Source organism: Ambystoma mexicanum, chromosome 5q (assembly GCF_040938575.1).
Source record: "Ambystoma mexicanum isolate Mex_15411 chromosome 5q, UKY_AmexF1_1, whole genome shotgun sequence".
Lineage (NCBI taxonomy): Eukaryota > Metazoa > Chordata > Amphibia > Caudata > Ambystomatidae > Ambystoma > Ambystoma mexicanum.
Window position 1 is genome coordinate 133334388 of NC_090933.1, and position 16026 is coordinate 133350413.

A 16026-nucleotide genomic window follows, 5' to 3' on the forward strand; every position below is an offset into this window, starting at 1 on the left:
CAGTCCTGGAGAGTGAGTGCCCCCTTGCTTGTTGAGGTAGTACATGGCTGTGGTGCTGTCCGTGAGGACCATCACTGTCTTCCCTTGTAGGTGTGTCTGGAAGGCTTTTAGTGCCTTGAACACCGCAAGTAGCTCTAATAAGTTTATGTGCTTGGACGCTACGCTCGGAGTCCAGACTCTGTGAGCAGTCTGATGGGATAGGTGAGCCCCCCCATCCTGTGAGGGATGCGTCTGTGGTTAGAGTGGCTTCCACTGCGGGGGTGGCGAATGGTTTCCCTATTACCAGGTTTTCCTTCGTCCACCACCGTAGCGAGAAAACCAAGGCCTGCGAGACCACCACTAGATCGTCCCATTGTCCGCTGGCCTGATACCACTGGCTGTTGAGCCATTCTTGCATTGGCCGCATTCGCAGGCGCGCGTGAGGTACAAAATAAATACATGACGCCATCATTCCTAGCAAGCGCATTGCTTTGCGTACCGTCACCTCTCGACCGGCCACATATTGAGGGATCTGAAACAGCATATTTTGGACCTTCTCGTTGGAGGGGAAGACGAGGCCGTCCTTTGTTCGAATTAGAGCCCCTAGGAATTGTTTGATTTGGATGGGGTTTAAGCTGGACTTCTTCTCGTTGATGGACAAGCCCAGTTGGAATAAAAGGTCTACTGTCTTCTGGGTGTTTGAGAGGCATGTCTCGTAGGACTCCCCTGTTATGAGGCAATCGTCGAGGTAAGGGTATACTGGTATGGACAACCTGCGCAGGTGGGCCGCTGCCACTGCCAGTACCTTCGTGAATACCCTTGGTGCAGACGCTATGCCGAAGGGTAGCACTCTGAACTGGTAGTGTTTGTCCTCTATCACGAACGTGAGGTATTTTCTGTGCGCTGGCAACATCAAAATATGAAAGTATGCATCTTTCATGTCTAGTGTTGTCATGTAGTCCCCCTGAGATAGCAGGGGAATTACCTCCTGTAATGATACCATATGAAATTTTTGTGGTTTTACAAATTTGTTCGCTGGGCGCAGATCTAGTACAGGGCGCATGGTTAGGTCCTTTTTGGGTACAAGGAAGTACACTGAATAAATACCTTCCATTACCTGAGATAGGGGCACAACCTCTATTGCTCCTTTCTGTAGCAGCTGTTCTACTTCTTGCAGGAGGATGACGAGGTGTTCTGGTGAAAGGCGTCGTCCCCTTGAAGGTCTGTATGTGGGGGACCGATTGAACTCTATACAGTACCCATGGGCTACAGTTGACAATACCCACTGGTCTGATGTTATTCCCTCCCATGCTGAAAGGAACAATGTTATCCGGCCCCCAACCGGAGACGCATGGGAGGGGACCCGAACCTTCGGGTCATTTGACGTTACTTGCCGGGGTGCCTCTGGGGCTGGAGCCTCAGCCTCTGCCCTTGCCACGGCGTTGTCCTCTTTGGTTATACTGGTTACTGGTACCCTTATTAGAGGGCCAGTAGCCCGCAGTGTAATGCTGTTGCTGCTGCTGCTGTTGGCGTTGGCCACGAAAAAAGCACTTGTTCCCAAATCCCCGCCTGTTTGGAGGCTTTGAGATTTGGGCTAAGGTCTTTATGGTGTCGAATTCTTTCTTCGCATTTTCCAGTGCATCGTACACTGCCCTTCCAAAGAGATTTGACTCTTCTATTAGCTTATTAATGAGTGACGCCTGCGTTTCTGCCTTGAAACCGGAATTGCTAAGCCAGACGTGACGCTTCAACAGAATTCCCTGCACCAAAGAACGGCCAGCAGTTTCTGCCGCATCAAGAGTGTTCTCAATGATGCTCTGGTTGACCAGAGCTCCTTCTGTAACTGTAGCCAATAAGCGTGTTCTTAGAGGTTCAGGGGCTTCTTCGATGTCCTGCTTAAGCTTTCCCCATTGAGCATCGGCATAGCTTGCCAACAATGTATTATTACTGGCAATCCTAATTGAAAACGCTGCCGAGGCGGACATTCTTTTGCCCAAGGCGTAAAGTTTTTTCCTTTCTTTGTCTGGGGGTGCCTCGCTGGTTGACAGTGGAACCCCAGCCGGCGCGCGTGAGGTACCAAATAAATACATGACGCCATCATTCCTAGCAAGCGCATTGCTTTGCGTACCGTCACCTCTCGACCGGTCACATATTGAGGGATCTGAAACAGCATATTTTGGACCCTCTCGTTGGAGGGGAAGACGAGGCCGTCCTTTGTTCGAATTAGAGCCCCTAGGAATTGTTTGATTTGGCTGGGGTCTAAGCTGGACTTCTTCTCGTTGAAGGAGAAGCCCAGTTGGAATAAAAGGTCTACTGTCTTCTGGGTGTTTGAGAGGCATGTCTCGTAGGACTCCCCTGTTATGAGCCAATCGTCGAGGTAAGGGTATACCGGTATGGACAACCTATGCAGGTGGGCCGCTGCCACTGCCAGTACCTTCGTGAATACCCTCGGTGCAGACGCTATGCCGAAGGGTAGCACTCTGAACTGGTAGTGTTTGTCTATCATGAACCTGAGGTATTTTCTGTGCGCTGGCAACATCAAAATATGAAAGTATGCATCTTTCATGTCTAGTGTTGTCATGTAGTCCCCCTGAGATAGCAGGGGAATTACCTCCTGTAATGTTACCATATAGCGGTTATCGACGTGTTACCCGCCGTCCGGCTCTGGCCGTCTTTCGAAGCTATACGCGTGAGGCTTTCGGAGAGCAGCTTCTCCGTCGAGGGATCGCTCGCCGTCGCTGTAGGCAGTGCAGAGTCTTTACTGGCGACGTACGCACTCTTGCGAGGCGTGTCGCCTGAGGATTTGGGATTAGCGCCCTTATTTACAGAAAGCCCAGTCGCCAGTCGCGGAAGCGGTGGCGGGGAGGGCTTGCGACCCTTACGGTCGGCGGAAGGCGCCGGTGGATCCGACGCCTCCGTTGACGCTATGGCTGCCTTCGTCTTTGACGAATGCGTGCTGTGGGGTATGTGCTTATGTGTTTTCCTGTTTTCGTCCTGGTCGCTGGGGTGTTCATCCCCATAAACGGGGCGTGAGCCAGGCTTGTCGGGCCGGGGATGGACGCCGAGGAGCGGGAACGCTCCTTCGAGAGGTCTACAACCTCCGTTGCGGAGGACGTGTAATCACTTTCCTCGTCACATTCGGCGGCAGTCGACGAGGAGTCAGACCTAGACATCGCATAGGCTGCCCACCTTTTGACCCTGCGGTCTTTTAAGGTTTTGGGTTTAAGTAACTTACAGGCCGCACAGCCGTCCTCTTTGTGATCGAGGGGCAAGCAACGGTTACACCGTTTGTGCTTTACCTTCCAGGTAAATTTGCCCTTGCAGCGCGGGCAAAACCTAAAGGGCGTCCTCTCCATAGCTGAGGGTATGAAATGTGATTACAACCTCGAAAGAGAGGGAGGGGAAAGAGAAAGGCATTCTTAGAGTGAAGCAAAGAAATGACCACACAACCCCACTCTCCCTACTGTATTAGGCTGGCCAGGCCAGGCCACGTGTTCGGCAGCGCCGAAGGATCTCCTCCGCTCGTCCCTCCGTCGAAGATCTTGCACGGCGGAGAACAGCTTCTGCGTCGAGGGAGGGATCTATGTGCATGGTTATAAATAATAGTAAACGACCAAGGGTCGAGGACATAATTTCGCAATGTCTCTCGGAGAGCTCTGCATAAAGGCGACCAATAACTGGGTGGAAAAAAACAATTTGAGGGACCTCGACGCGTGAGGGATTGTGGGTACACTGCACGTCACTATAGGGATAGTGTTACAGACACGCCTTGTTGACGTCCCCTTTTCGACTACGAAAAACAAAATGCAATACTCCGCAGTGACCACTGGATGTCGGACTCTGCACAGCATGTGATTCTAAGCAGATTAACAAACATCAGAAATATTTATATCCCTCTCGTATATACTCTAGCTCTCTCCCCCACCCTTTCCCCCTGAGAAAAGTCAGGGCCCTACATGACCTCCCTCCAAGCAGCTTCACCGCATGGGTCTCCCAGGCAGTCTCCTCTCTCAGGTAGTCTCCTCCTCTTCTCGGGGCACAGTTCCCTTCACCAGCAGTTGCTCTTCCTCCTTGACCACCTGGAACTCAAGGACTTCTCTCCCTGACTGTGCCACTCTTCAACTGAAACAGCTCTGCTTATATAGCCTGAGCGCTTCCCGTGGTTGGCATTTGATTGGTTGTGGAAAAACCTCTGCATGATTGGCCAGCAGTATGTTTCCACTGTGGTCCTCGAGGTAGTTCTCTTTTCTCATTGGTCCTTTTAAAAAATTCAGTTTGTTCAATTAATCTCTTATTAGGGGTTTACCTTTATTCTTTCTTTGTTTAAATTGCCACTTTTATTTATTATTATTATTATGCCATGTCCAAGCCTTTAGGGATTTTTCTTCAATAATTTAGGAATAGGTCTTTCCAGGTTCCCCACTGAACATTTTTAACCCGTATCTTCCACATAGAATGCATTGTTTGCTGAAAGTTTGGGCTTGCGGAGATGCTCCCAATGGGAGAGGCTACAGTCTTTCCTCTCAAGTTGCAGTGTGTGTCACTGTGCCCTCTCCAGCAAACCAGCTCATGTTCCACTTCCTTCCCTTTCCTCCGTCCTATCATGTCTTTTTGTCAGCACAGTGTGAGTGCTAGTTGCCCAAGTAAGTGGAGTTTCTTTGGGATGGAGGGGACACAATTCGCCACAGTACACATTTATAAATGTACATAGATGCAAAGTTCACGATGGAGGTTGTGCCTTCAAAGGGTGCAGATTGATAGCAATGAACAGTAATCGCATGAAAAATATTGTTTAACAGATGAACCATGGTTCAAGTCATAGCCTGGCTCCGGTGCTGCAATCCTGCTGTAAAGTAGCCATCTCCACAAACTGAGTGGCAATATCAGTTATGTGGTTGACTAAATCAGTTGCCTAAAAGCTGACAAGTCACTTCTGTACCAGTGAGTGCAAATTGCAACACTATTTACTGCAGAATTGGGTAACAAAACCAATGAATTGCACAAGAACTGGTGTGTAAACTGGGACCAATAAACCACAAATCCCTTCAAACCTAAACAGTTGTTATTAATACAATAGAGTACCAATTATTTGCAATAAATTCACTTTCTATGAAGACTTTACCTCATCAGGACTGGAAGCCTGGTAAGTGCGGTTTTCATCACAAAAGTCTTGATCTACCTCGGCACACTCAGTCTCCCCATTCACTCCAGCTCGTGATTCATACACAGGGGTCACATTATGACACAAAGCCAGAGCTTTCACCGCCTCATGGATGCGACTGTTAACAGTCTTTCGGACTTTAGGCACTGAAGGCTGAACTTTTCTGGAAGGTGTCAAATTTGTACCATTGCCACTGGACTGGGACTGTGTCTAAAAGACAAGAAAAAGGCAAAGCCCAATGAGACATTGCAAAGACTTCTGCCATAGACTCTAGCATATTCATACATCAATTTGATAAATCTAACCAGATAAAAGACATGTTAAACAACAACGATAGGATAAAAGCTATCAATACTAAAATAAGTTGTCAAATCCTCCTAAAGCGTGATAACAGTTTGACAAAATATCAATCGATAAGGGGACTGAGCATGGCCCCATTTACTCCTCCATTTCTTCCTTTGTTATTGAATGAAGGTTTTACAATTTCTCAATCCTTTTCCTCTTTAATCCAAACACCTGTAATGGGATGCTTCCACTCTATCTGAGTGGTGTTGCAGGGGTAGGAGCGGGGAGGAACAGAGACCCCCTCCAGCCTGTGGTAGGATGCCTACTGGGCGTATGTGCCAAAGCCATACCTACGCAGAGTGCGGTCAGGGAGTTCAGATGGCCCCAGACCCTGAAGCGACAGTGTGCCTTGAGTGTGAACACAGATACAACTTTCAATCACCCAACAGATGTGAGTCGTGCAGAGAAAGAGAGGTGAATGGTAGAGAGGGGCTAGGAGTTGTAGAAGGGAGGAGAGAGCGGTAGGTGAAAGAGGGGGTGGTAGACAGTAGGAAGGGGGAAGTGCGAGGAGATTGGAAGGGCAGAGGAGTTAAGAGGCGGGAGGGGAGAGAGAGAGAAAAGAAGAGATGGAGAGACTGGAGGGTGTAGATAGTAAGGGCAGAAGGTGGGAGAGTAGGAGGGGGAAGACGTGAGAGAGAAGGAGACGGAAGACAAGAGAAGGAGAAGAGAGTAAAGAGGTATCATATCTGGGAAAGGAGTGAAAGTGAGAGGGAGCAAGAGAATTGGGGAGTAGCTGAGGGAATACAGGGACAATCCTTAAAACCATAATCTGGGGGGAACACTAGCGTAGTGTACTGTTAGAAAGCACAGGAGGGCGTCTGACAGATAATGCCTTGGCCTTTAGGTCCTCCGATGACAGAGAGGTTACTTTCACTTTCGATGTTAGGGTTGACCGATCACTAGTATTCATGCAGACCGGAAGTGATAAGGAAACCTGAGGTTGGAGGGTGCCTATGGGAAAATGAGGGACTAGAGAAAACAACCCATTAGCTGGATTATTCTATAGTCTCAAACCGCTGAAAACGAAAACTGCAAAGAGTTCAAAATAAAAACCTTTGAACCATCTATTGTATTATTTGAGTTTCCTAGCACCATCTGTGTCTGTGGAGAGGAAATGCGGTTTTCCAAATAACTAACAATGTACTCGGAAGTCTTCAAAAATGTTAAGCTATAATGATGCAAAATGAATTTAAAAGAACCTTCCATTCCATGTATTTGGATTAGGCTGCTGTACAAGCATCCCCCGCAACCCCTACCCCTGTTCACTTCCCACTGGGGACTTGGCAAGCCTCAATACGCTAACAATATGATAGCTGCACAAAAGGAGGAAAAAATGGCGAATCTTGAGTCATATTTTAAAAATCATGTTGCTCCTGAAACAACCATCAATTTAACACCATAGTGCGTGTGCAGGGCTCCAGTCAGGCTCAGCTGTCTCTAAGAGAACTTATCTCCTCCAGTGAAGCAGATTATTTTTGATTATTAACCTCCTACGTGGGGAGAACCCTTCTAGGGCAGGATGTGAAATGACAACCTCCCCTGATCCCACCAGGGCCATCAAGCACTTCTCTGTTAACTTCAGAGCAACTTCACAGCAGCCCCCTTTTGAAACCAAGCCTCTTGTTTGTTTGACTGGGTGTACTGATCCACTGAACCATGAACACTCTGCCCATCAAATTACAGTGTTGTCTAATAAAGGGTTTAACTTTTCTGCTCATCTGGCAGCGCCTTCCAGCTCTCAACCGCTGCATCTGTATTCGGCGAACACCGGTGCCATTAAAGCCGCAAATAAATTAACCCGATTTACTCCTTTTTGAATTATGTTATGTTTATTGATGCCTGTATAAATTAATTTCACACAAATTCCATTAAAGATTATGCCCTCTCTCATGAAATGCTTCCAGTGGGGAAATATAATCAAGTTATAATGGATTTGTGCGTTGCTTTACAGCGGGCTGAGTAGACTATTGTCATCTTAATAATAAGGCAGTGCACAAACAAGGGATAACATCAATGTCACATGTGAGACTGTCTAACTGGCCAACACACTGGCCGCTTTTATTGACACAAACACAAAAAAACTCAATTGCTTCCTTCTTTTCAAAATGAAACAGCCATGCAATATTTTCTTAATGTGTATATAAGTGGATACTTAATCTCTTTAGATTGTCGCCTCTTATGAAAACCACACGGGATATTTCATTTCAAACATTTCTATTGCTGTTCAACATCAGCAGAATGTTTTTACATATTCAGAGGTGGTGACAGTGTCCTCTGGTTTTACAAGCACATGTATCAAATGGAACGTATTAAAAAGATGAACCATATTTTTCCTAATAAATACCACTGCTTGTGGTGTAAACAAACACTGAGAACAGGTTACCTATGAAACGAGATTCATCGTTACATTTGTATTGTGCAAGCATACCATTTCTATCAATATGCAGCTTTTTGTTCAAAGTTAATGATTTATTCCCCTTCAAGGAAAGCAAATGATCTTGACAATTTTAAAAGGAAGATTTTACCCTTTTTGTTAAAAAGCACAAATGGTGAAAGAGGTGCCTAAGAGATTTAGGGCCTGACTCACAAAGCGTTTCTCAATGGGATTGTGCCATTATGGAACACTTCTGTGAATCAGGCCCTTGGTGTTTAGTAAACATTGTTTATATGTATTTGATGGGGTGGTGTCAAGATAAGCCTCCCGCGATCCCCACGTAAGTAATGTTTTGGTCTGTTGGCAGTCCACCGTAGACAGCAAGCCGGCGTCCTAGCCGGTCCCGAAGATGTGTAGAGAGGAAGTCCACACACAGCCCTGCCCCCAGTCCAGGTAATGGTTACTAGCCAGGAACTGGATGCAATCTCCCAGCACCACGGGAAGGACCGCCCACAAATTAACATAGTGCAAAGCACTGGAGGTGGAAAGTCACCAGAATTACTCAAGAAAATAGAGCGGAGAATGGTAAACAAGAATAGCAAAACGGGAAGAGCAGTGGATCGGAGAGATGCCAGAAAAGGGCTGAGGGAGAGAGGACACAGCACGGCTGGAGACAAAGAGGCAGCAAATAGCAAGCGCCAGGTCCAGAGAAGGTGACTGGCAGCAGGGTGCTAGAGGAACAAGCAAGGAAAAAACTGGAAACTGTAGCAAGGTCTGAGCACAAGCTCAGCAGCGAGACCTCCAGAAAGAAGAGGTTGAGACGCGCGGAGGCTGGCACCCCTCATGTTTATTCAACGCTCGCCAGCCAGTGAGGACGTTGCCCTGATAGCAGGTTGCCCATAGCAACAACCCATTCCGTGCGCACTGCACATGCGTGAAAGGAAGCCGTTGGTCCCCAGCGAAGACGCAGTGAGGAGACAATGGCGGCCCCCAGGATCCCGGGCCTTCCCGACAGGAAGCACAAGGGACAACGGTCCTGAAACCTCCAGAGGGCCCCCCATGGAGGAAAGGCACGGCGGCCAAATGCGGTAGGTGCCATGACAGCTGGTTTGAAAGAACAGCAGTGGGAGGATCTGGAAAGAGTCAGCAATTTTTTTTTAATGTCTCTATAATCCAAGGTTATTCCGATTGATTTTGGAACACAGTTAATAATGTAGACTGGAGCCTGAAGCTGTAATTTTGCAACAATCTGCAGGCCTTAGGAAAACATATCAATATCACAGGGGTTTCCAGTTGTGGGGAAATCAAGACATCAGTGGCAGATCCAAAGTCAAGAGTAAGTGAGTAAATTATGTGTAATAAAATACGAGGCAACAATTTAAAGTTATTTGAAGACTAGATTTACTTGCCCTATAAATATAACTCCCATTTGTTAGTACAGGGTCAAGGTAGGCAGACTCATGTGGGTTCAAAAGAATCATGGAACAATGACACATTCAAGTGTCCAATAGGGCTGCCACCCTATTCTCTATTGAATGTATCTTGTTCTAAGTGCCTAAGTACTCAGGTAAGCTATCTGAAAATAGGGACTGTGAGGAACCTTAGGGCATCTTCCCATTTACTCCCTGTGGGTCTTCCTCTCTGGTGGCCAGGGAATCCTGACGTTGGGGGTGGATATGCAAGGTAGGATCACCTGGCTGGAGGGTCCTTGAGGAGTGGAGGAAAAGTGCCTTTGGGTGAGGCATAGTATCCCCCTTTCTCTTATCAGAATACATCTTACCCTCCCTCCATCCACCTTTGTAGGTTATGATCAGTCTTCCCCATTGGTATACACTCCCAACTGCCCCTTATGCATATCCCTTTAAGACTGGGATGAAGAAGAGGCGACTAGGAGTGATGTACACTACCCTATGTGCACACCACTTTGGTACTGGGACGAGGAAGAGGACTGTAGAACACTACTATATGCAGGCATGTACCAGTGACAGAAGTAATCATGGTCAAGCAAATGACTTGCACCTGTAACCAATTAATGATTCACAGGTGCATATAAAAGAGGCCAGAGAGAAACCCAGAGATCCAGCTGGGCAGGAGAGCGTAGCTATCAGACGTGGAGCAGGCAGACGAGGGGCCAGTGAAAAGGACGCAGACTACTGCAGGGGAGCCAAACAGACACTAAGGACAGAGGAGGCCGCAAGAGGGCCAAGAGCTCTGTCTAGCCCTGTGCCGTGTGTTCCCCGTTGGAAGCAGGGAACACAGAAGTCTCCTTTCACTTACTGACAGCTGCCAGAAAGCCTGGAGGAAAAGCAAACCCTGCTCGCCGGAGAGAGGCAGAGGAGCGAGCGATAACCCAAAAGGAAAACCAGAGCACCTGGAGCAGCGGCCACACACTGGTGAGTGACAGGGAAAGGATCCCTCGGGCCGGGGCGCTCAGGGGTATGGGGCGTGTAACGGCATATGCCGGTCAAGTAAAAGTATGCAGCAAGTGGGTTTGGAGAACAAATGTGAATTACTGAAACACGAATAAAACGCAAAGTATTTACCGAAATATTGAATACCAAACTAATGAAAGAAATGTACAGTGTATATGAAATCCCGCATGAGTGAAAGGAAAGTGATGATAAATTCTGAATACATTGAAACTTGTGAAAGGAGAAGTTGAAAACAAGCCAGGAGCTGGAAGAAACATTATTTTGAACACCATTTCTTTGGTTGCTGGCATCCATGCACATTTTGTGTCTTTAGTTGTGAGGGCAAGTATAGGTCTGGACACAGACTTTTGAGTTGAACTTACTGACACAGAGTATCCTTAGTTCCTTTAGGTAGGAAAATCCCACCTTAGTGTAGGGCAAGTTAGGCCTTACTCCATCTTTGCAAATAAGAAATACACCTGTGCCTTTAAGGAAAATGTAATCAGTTGTCTGTTTTCTTCTTCACGACACCTTCACAGGACCCAATTAAGAACAGGAAATGCTGGAGTTAAGGAAGCAACATGATGCAGTCATACAGGAAGCTTACAAAGTGATGTACTGGTATATATATTTAGTTTCTCTAAGGGCACATATAAACCTCTCAAATTTGGGGCAACATTTAAAGAAATGTGGGCCTCTTTGTTGTTGGTGGAGAGAGTAACAACGTTCTGCTACAAAAGCCACTGGAATCAACATTACAATATGCATTGTTTTGCTCAAGGTAACACTTTTCTTTTGCATATTGTTTCCCACACTATTTGCATTTAGAGGTAAGGATAGGCAATAGGTTTATTAGTATAGGCCATTTTATTTTGACAAAACACTACGAGGTCTGCGTTATCATTTGATGGTCATAGCTTGCTCCCATATTTAGATTTAGGATTAGATATTCGTTTTTTCAACCCCAATTGAAGTTCAATAAACACCCTTGACATGTGGTCACTTGCGTCTGTCTTACCGGTGATACCATGCCTTCCTTACAGTGACAAGGCAGAGTGCTAGGAGGGGTGGAGGCTGCAGGCGATTGGGTGCGAGAGGCCAGGACCCAGGTGGACACATATAGGCCTTGGTCACCAATCTCAGAAACTATGGGATTTAGCAGAGGAGGGAGGAAGGGAAGGAGGAGGTGAAAAGGAAAGTCTTGAGAAGCTTCTAGAATTTGAGGAGATCCGGCTCAAGACAAAGAGGAAGGGGGAGACTGTTCCATGGGAGGGAGCCAGTGGAGGAAAGAGATCGGCCACCAGCTCGCTGCTTAGCAAATCACTTAACACACAGAGAGTTGTTGCCAGAGGAATGTAAAGATCTTAAGGGAGAGTATTTAGTGAGAGCAAGTTGTCGATAGCGTGGTCCCCGGCACCAGACAGCCTTGTGGATGATGCGGAGGGATTTGAATTTGATCCATGCAGCAACCGCGAGCCAGTGGAGAGTTTTTAGGGCTGGAGAGATGCGGTCCCTGGGCTTGAGGTCAAGGATAGGTCTTGCAGCCCTATTCTGGATTAACAGGAGGGGGTGGAGAGAACAAGACGGTAAATTAAGGAAAAGGCTACTGCAGTAGTCTAGCCTAGAGAGAACCAGAGCTCTAGAGACATTGAGAAAGTGAGGAATGAAATAATTCCTATGAGGAGGTGGAGTTGAAAGTGGGACTTCTGGGAAAGGTCCTGAATGTGAGGGATGAAGGAAAGAGGAATTGAAGATGACTCCAAGGTTTCTGGCTTCAGATGAAGGAGAAGGGGAGAGAGCCAATAGAAGATGGCCAGAATGAGGGACAGAAAGAGGGAGCAGGAGTCCCAATAGGAAGGATCTCAGTCTTGCTGGCGATTAGGCAGAGATCATTGGAAGTACACTAGGACTGGATGGCAGATATGCAGTCAGGAATGATTGAGGAAGTAAGAAGAGGATCAAAGGTAAATTTGAAGAAGAGCTTTGTGTCATTGTCATGGCCACTGGGCAAGGGCCCAGGCCTTCATCACCCCCAGGGGTCCAAATGGAGCCAGTCCTGGCGCCTCTGGCGCCAGGATCATAGAAAGGTGTGCTTTGCACACCCTGTGCCTAAGGCACGTGCATCAGGGCCGGGCTTGGCCATAGAACATCATTGGGAGGCACGTGCCAGAGTCCTTGGGAGGGGCAAGGTGGAGCCACAAGGTGGGGCCAAAGGGAGGGGCCAGAGCCAGCCTATGTGAGGCCAGCCCAACCACATGCCCTCGCTTTACGTTATTCTGCTTTGCATCGTGATGCTTACTGCTGTTCCTCACCTCGATTCCTGTTACTTCATCTGTGAGGACCGTCTTACCTGAATTCTGCAACTCCATCGCGGAAGGCGCTCCTTACCTGATTACAGCCGCCCCGTTGCTGAAGGCGCACCTTACCCGATTCCAACCGCTCCATCGTTGAAGGCGCATCTTACCTGATTCCAGCCGCTCTATTGCTGTGCGTGCATCCTACCTGCATTCCATCACCATCGGAGTCTGAGCCCTTCCTCACCCGATCTGGACTTCCAGCGACGCAGGAGCTTCGCTTCTTCTCTTCATCTTCGTGGCATCTTCATCTGGAGCTGCGAAACGGCCTTCAAGCATCCAGTCCAGGACTGCTCCGATGAATTGGAGTCTTTGGCTCGGAATCATCTTAGATATATTCGCCAGCTTGCCGTTTCTTTCAGAAAAAATGTTCGCCAGAGGGCGCTGTGCTCGAGGCCGCGTAGTTTGGTCCTTCGAAGGCCGCCGTCGACGTCATATAAAGGGCTCGAGCCGCACCTGTTGGTTCAGTTCTGTTTTTTCGATGTTAAAGGTCGCATCAGTTGTATTTTGTGCCGGCAGATGTCAGACTCTTAAGGAAGTGCAAGTGCAAAAAAGCGTAAAAACTATACAGATGGGTAGGTTGGGAGGGTTGATGAGGAATACGTGGGAGGAACATCCAGTCGAAGGAACGTTACAGTTGGTAAGTAACTTGTTCTTCGAATGGATTGTGTCCTCCCACGTATTCCTCATCTTAGATAGACTCCCATAGCAGTTGTAATTTGGAGGACGGAGTACCATAGTATTTTAAATTATGCACCGAATGAAGGACGGCCTTTGCAAAAAGGCCTCCTTGGAAAGAGGTAGTGTCTAAACAATAATGTTTTGCAAAAATATGCATTGATGACCAAGTGGCCGCAGCACAAATGTCCTTCACTGAGACACCCCTCTGCAGAGCCGTGGAAGTTGCTATGCCCATGGTTGAATGAGCCCTTAAACCATCTGAAGGCTCCTTCCCAGCCAATTTGTAACATTCAGATATTGCTAGGATAATCCATCTGGATAATGTTTGTTTGGACATACCAAGTCCCAACTTGTGCCCAGTGTAACCGACAAACAACTGATCTGTTCGTCTAAATCTTTCCAGTCTAGATATGTAGAAACTGAGAGCCCTTTTAGGGTCTAGTCTGTGGAATCTTTCCTCCTCTTTACTAGCGTGCAGAGGAGGATAAAAGGACAGTAAAGTGATCTTCTGTGACAGAAGGAAATCTGAAGCTATCTTAAGTAGGAAAAAAGGCTTGGCCTTTAAAACAACTTTATTCTTGTGGAAAATCGTGTGAGGAAGCTTACAAGAGAGCGCCTGCAACGCACTCACCCTGCGGGCTGAAATAAGAGCCACTAGTAAAACAGTTTTTAAAGTTAGGAGCCTTAAAGGACTAGAATGTAAAGGCTCAAAAGGGGCACACATAAGAAACTTTATAACTAAATTTAAATCCCAAATGGGAACTTGGAAAGGTGTAGGAGGGAACACATTTGTTAACCCTTTAGGAAATTGGATAACTAAAGGCATTTTGAAATATGAAACTTCTTCTGAGGAGCACTTGAAGATGGATAGCGCTTCTAAATATCCTTTATTAGTTCCAACTTGGAGACCAGAGTTGGATAAATGTAATAGAAAAGAAAGCACCATGGGAGTGGTACATTGAAAAGGATCCACATTCTTATCCCTGCACCAGTTACTGAATTTCTTCCAACGACACCGGTATAAGGATTTTGTTGCTGGCCTTCTGGCGGTTAGGGAGAATTCTCTGTTTAGGCTGAATTTCCTAACCTAGTGAGTCCCCCAGCAGCTTTGTTGGATTTCTGGAGTTTTATTTTTCTCCTGCCAAGAGTGAGACTCTTTTTCTCCCACTCTTGGACATGATTTATGGTGTTCCTTTGATTGTTAATGTGTTTTATGGGCTATGGGGTCCTTTACTCCATAGGATCTCATGTGTTTTTACTATGTGTGTTACACAGCACCCTCCGTGCAGTGACACAGGGGTGTCATAGTGACACCCCACCATAGACTCCATACCCTGGGACTGACTACTGTTTCCCAGGGCATGTAAAGTCACCATTGGCTTTAGTAGTCCCAAATTATGAAGAGAAACCAGTACAAACCATCATATTGTGGGCGTACTGGTCGGGGCAATTAAATTGCCCCGGGGTCTGTTAGTCGAGGGGGCACGTCTCCTTCCCCCCTGATCGAGTTTTGGCTGGTGGCAGTGGATACTACGCGAATATATCTCTATTGGATTTTCCCATTGTTCAAGGCTACCAACTTTAATTATTTAATTCTCATAGCCTCGAACATACTGCCGGTTTATTTATTTAATATTAATTCGCCGGTTGGTATTTTTTGCCAGGACTCGATTCTAAAATGGCGTTTGTGTTCTCTTCTGTGACTCCAACCCAAGTCGAGCCCTTTGTTCCACTTTTTGGTGGGCTTCTCCACAGAAGCCTCCAAAAGTGGTGCCACTCTGTCTGGGTACCACAGGGGGTGTAGGAGGGGGTTTAGGCACCCTGGACTGAGTTACCTTGGTAACTCAAGTCACACTCTTGTGTGACTGGCCCAAGTGGTGAGCCGGCCGGCTCACCACTTCGCATGTTAGATTGACAGCGAGGCTGAGTGAATGGGGGTGTGCAGCATAAAAGCAGGGCTTTTGGGACTGGAACTTCAGAAGTTGCCACAGGACCTGAGAATCTGACGAGGGAGAAGCTGAGCCGACCTGCTATGACGACACCACTGGAGGAGCCCTGCGGAACCGACTCACCACTTCCCAACGACAGAGAAGATCTCCCGGCTGGAGAGTCTTCTTCCCCTGACTGGTGGGCACAACCAGTTTACCTGCTTTTCCTCGCATCCCAGGACGTCTTGTTGGTCGAATTGCCCGTGCCAAGCACCCTGGCAACCGGATAGCCACTTACCACTGGACCGTGAATAAAAGGACCGCTCCTTTTATACCTGAGAACTCCGCAGCTGGTTTCTTCCCTGGCAGTGCAACGGACTCCTGTCTTCCTCCCCGACGAGATCCTCCGCTGCCAGGAACAACTGCCCCCGCTGGAGTATTCTCACCACTTTAAGGTACCGTGTCCGCCAGGCCTCCCTTTCTAAAGATTGCTACAAGGTAATAATAATCCCTTAACCTTCTGGACTGGGCTGGCCGCCTTGACCATCTAACTGGTCCCTTTCTTTTGGTCCAACTCTTTCTGAACCTTTTCGAGACTTTTGTGCACTTTTCAACCGTGTGACCTTGGACACATTTCATTCTGATCCTCTTAAAGTGGATCCGGCTTTCTGAATTCTAACTTCACGGTTTGACTCTGCCTTACTCTCTTGCTGTGTTCTTGTGAAAGTGTTGGGATCTGTTTCAATTTATGCTCCGCCTTTCTCTCCCTTTTTAATCCGAATTATTAGAGTGC

General features: G+C 47.4%; 1 protein-coding gene across 2 annotated transcripts in view; it reads right to left on the reverse strand.

The window, feature by feature from the left end:
* ATP9B (ATPase phospholipid transporting 9B (putative)) overlaps positions 1–16026 on the reverse strand; it is a 3609114-nt gene that overhangs the window by 1132602 nt on the left and 2460486 nt on the right. For both annotated transcript variants that reach the window (XM_069620656.1, XM_069620655.1), the window contains exon 15: positions 5102–5350. In XM_069620656.1, coding sequence (XP_069476757.1) covers positions 5102–5350 — 249 coding nt within the window. The remainder of the gene's footprint in view (positions 1–5101; positions 5351–16026) is intronic.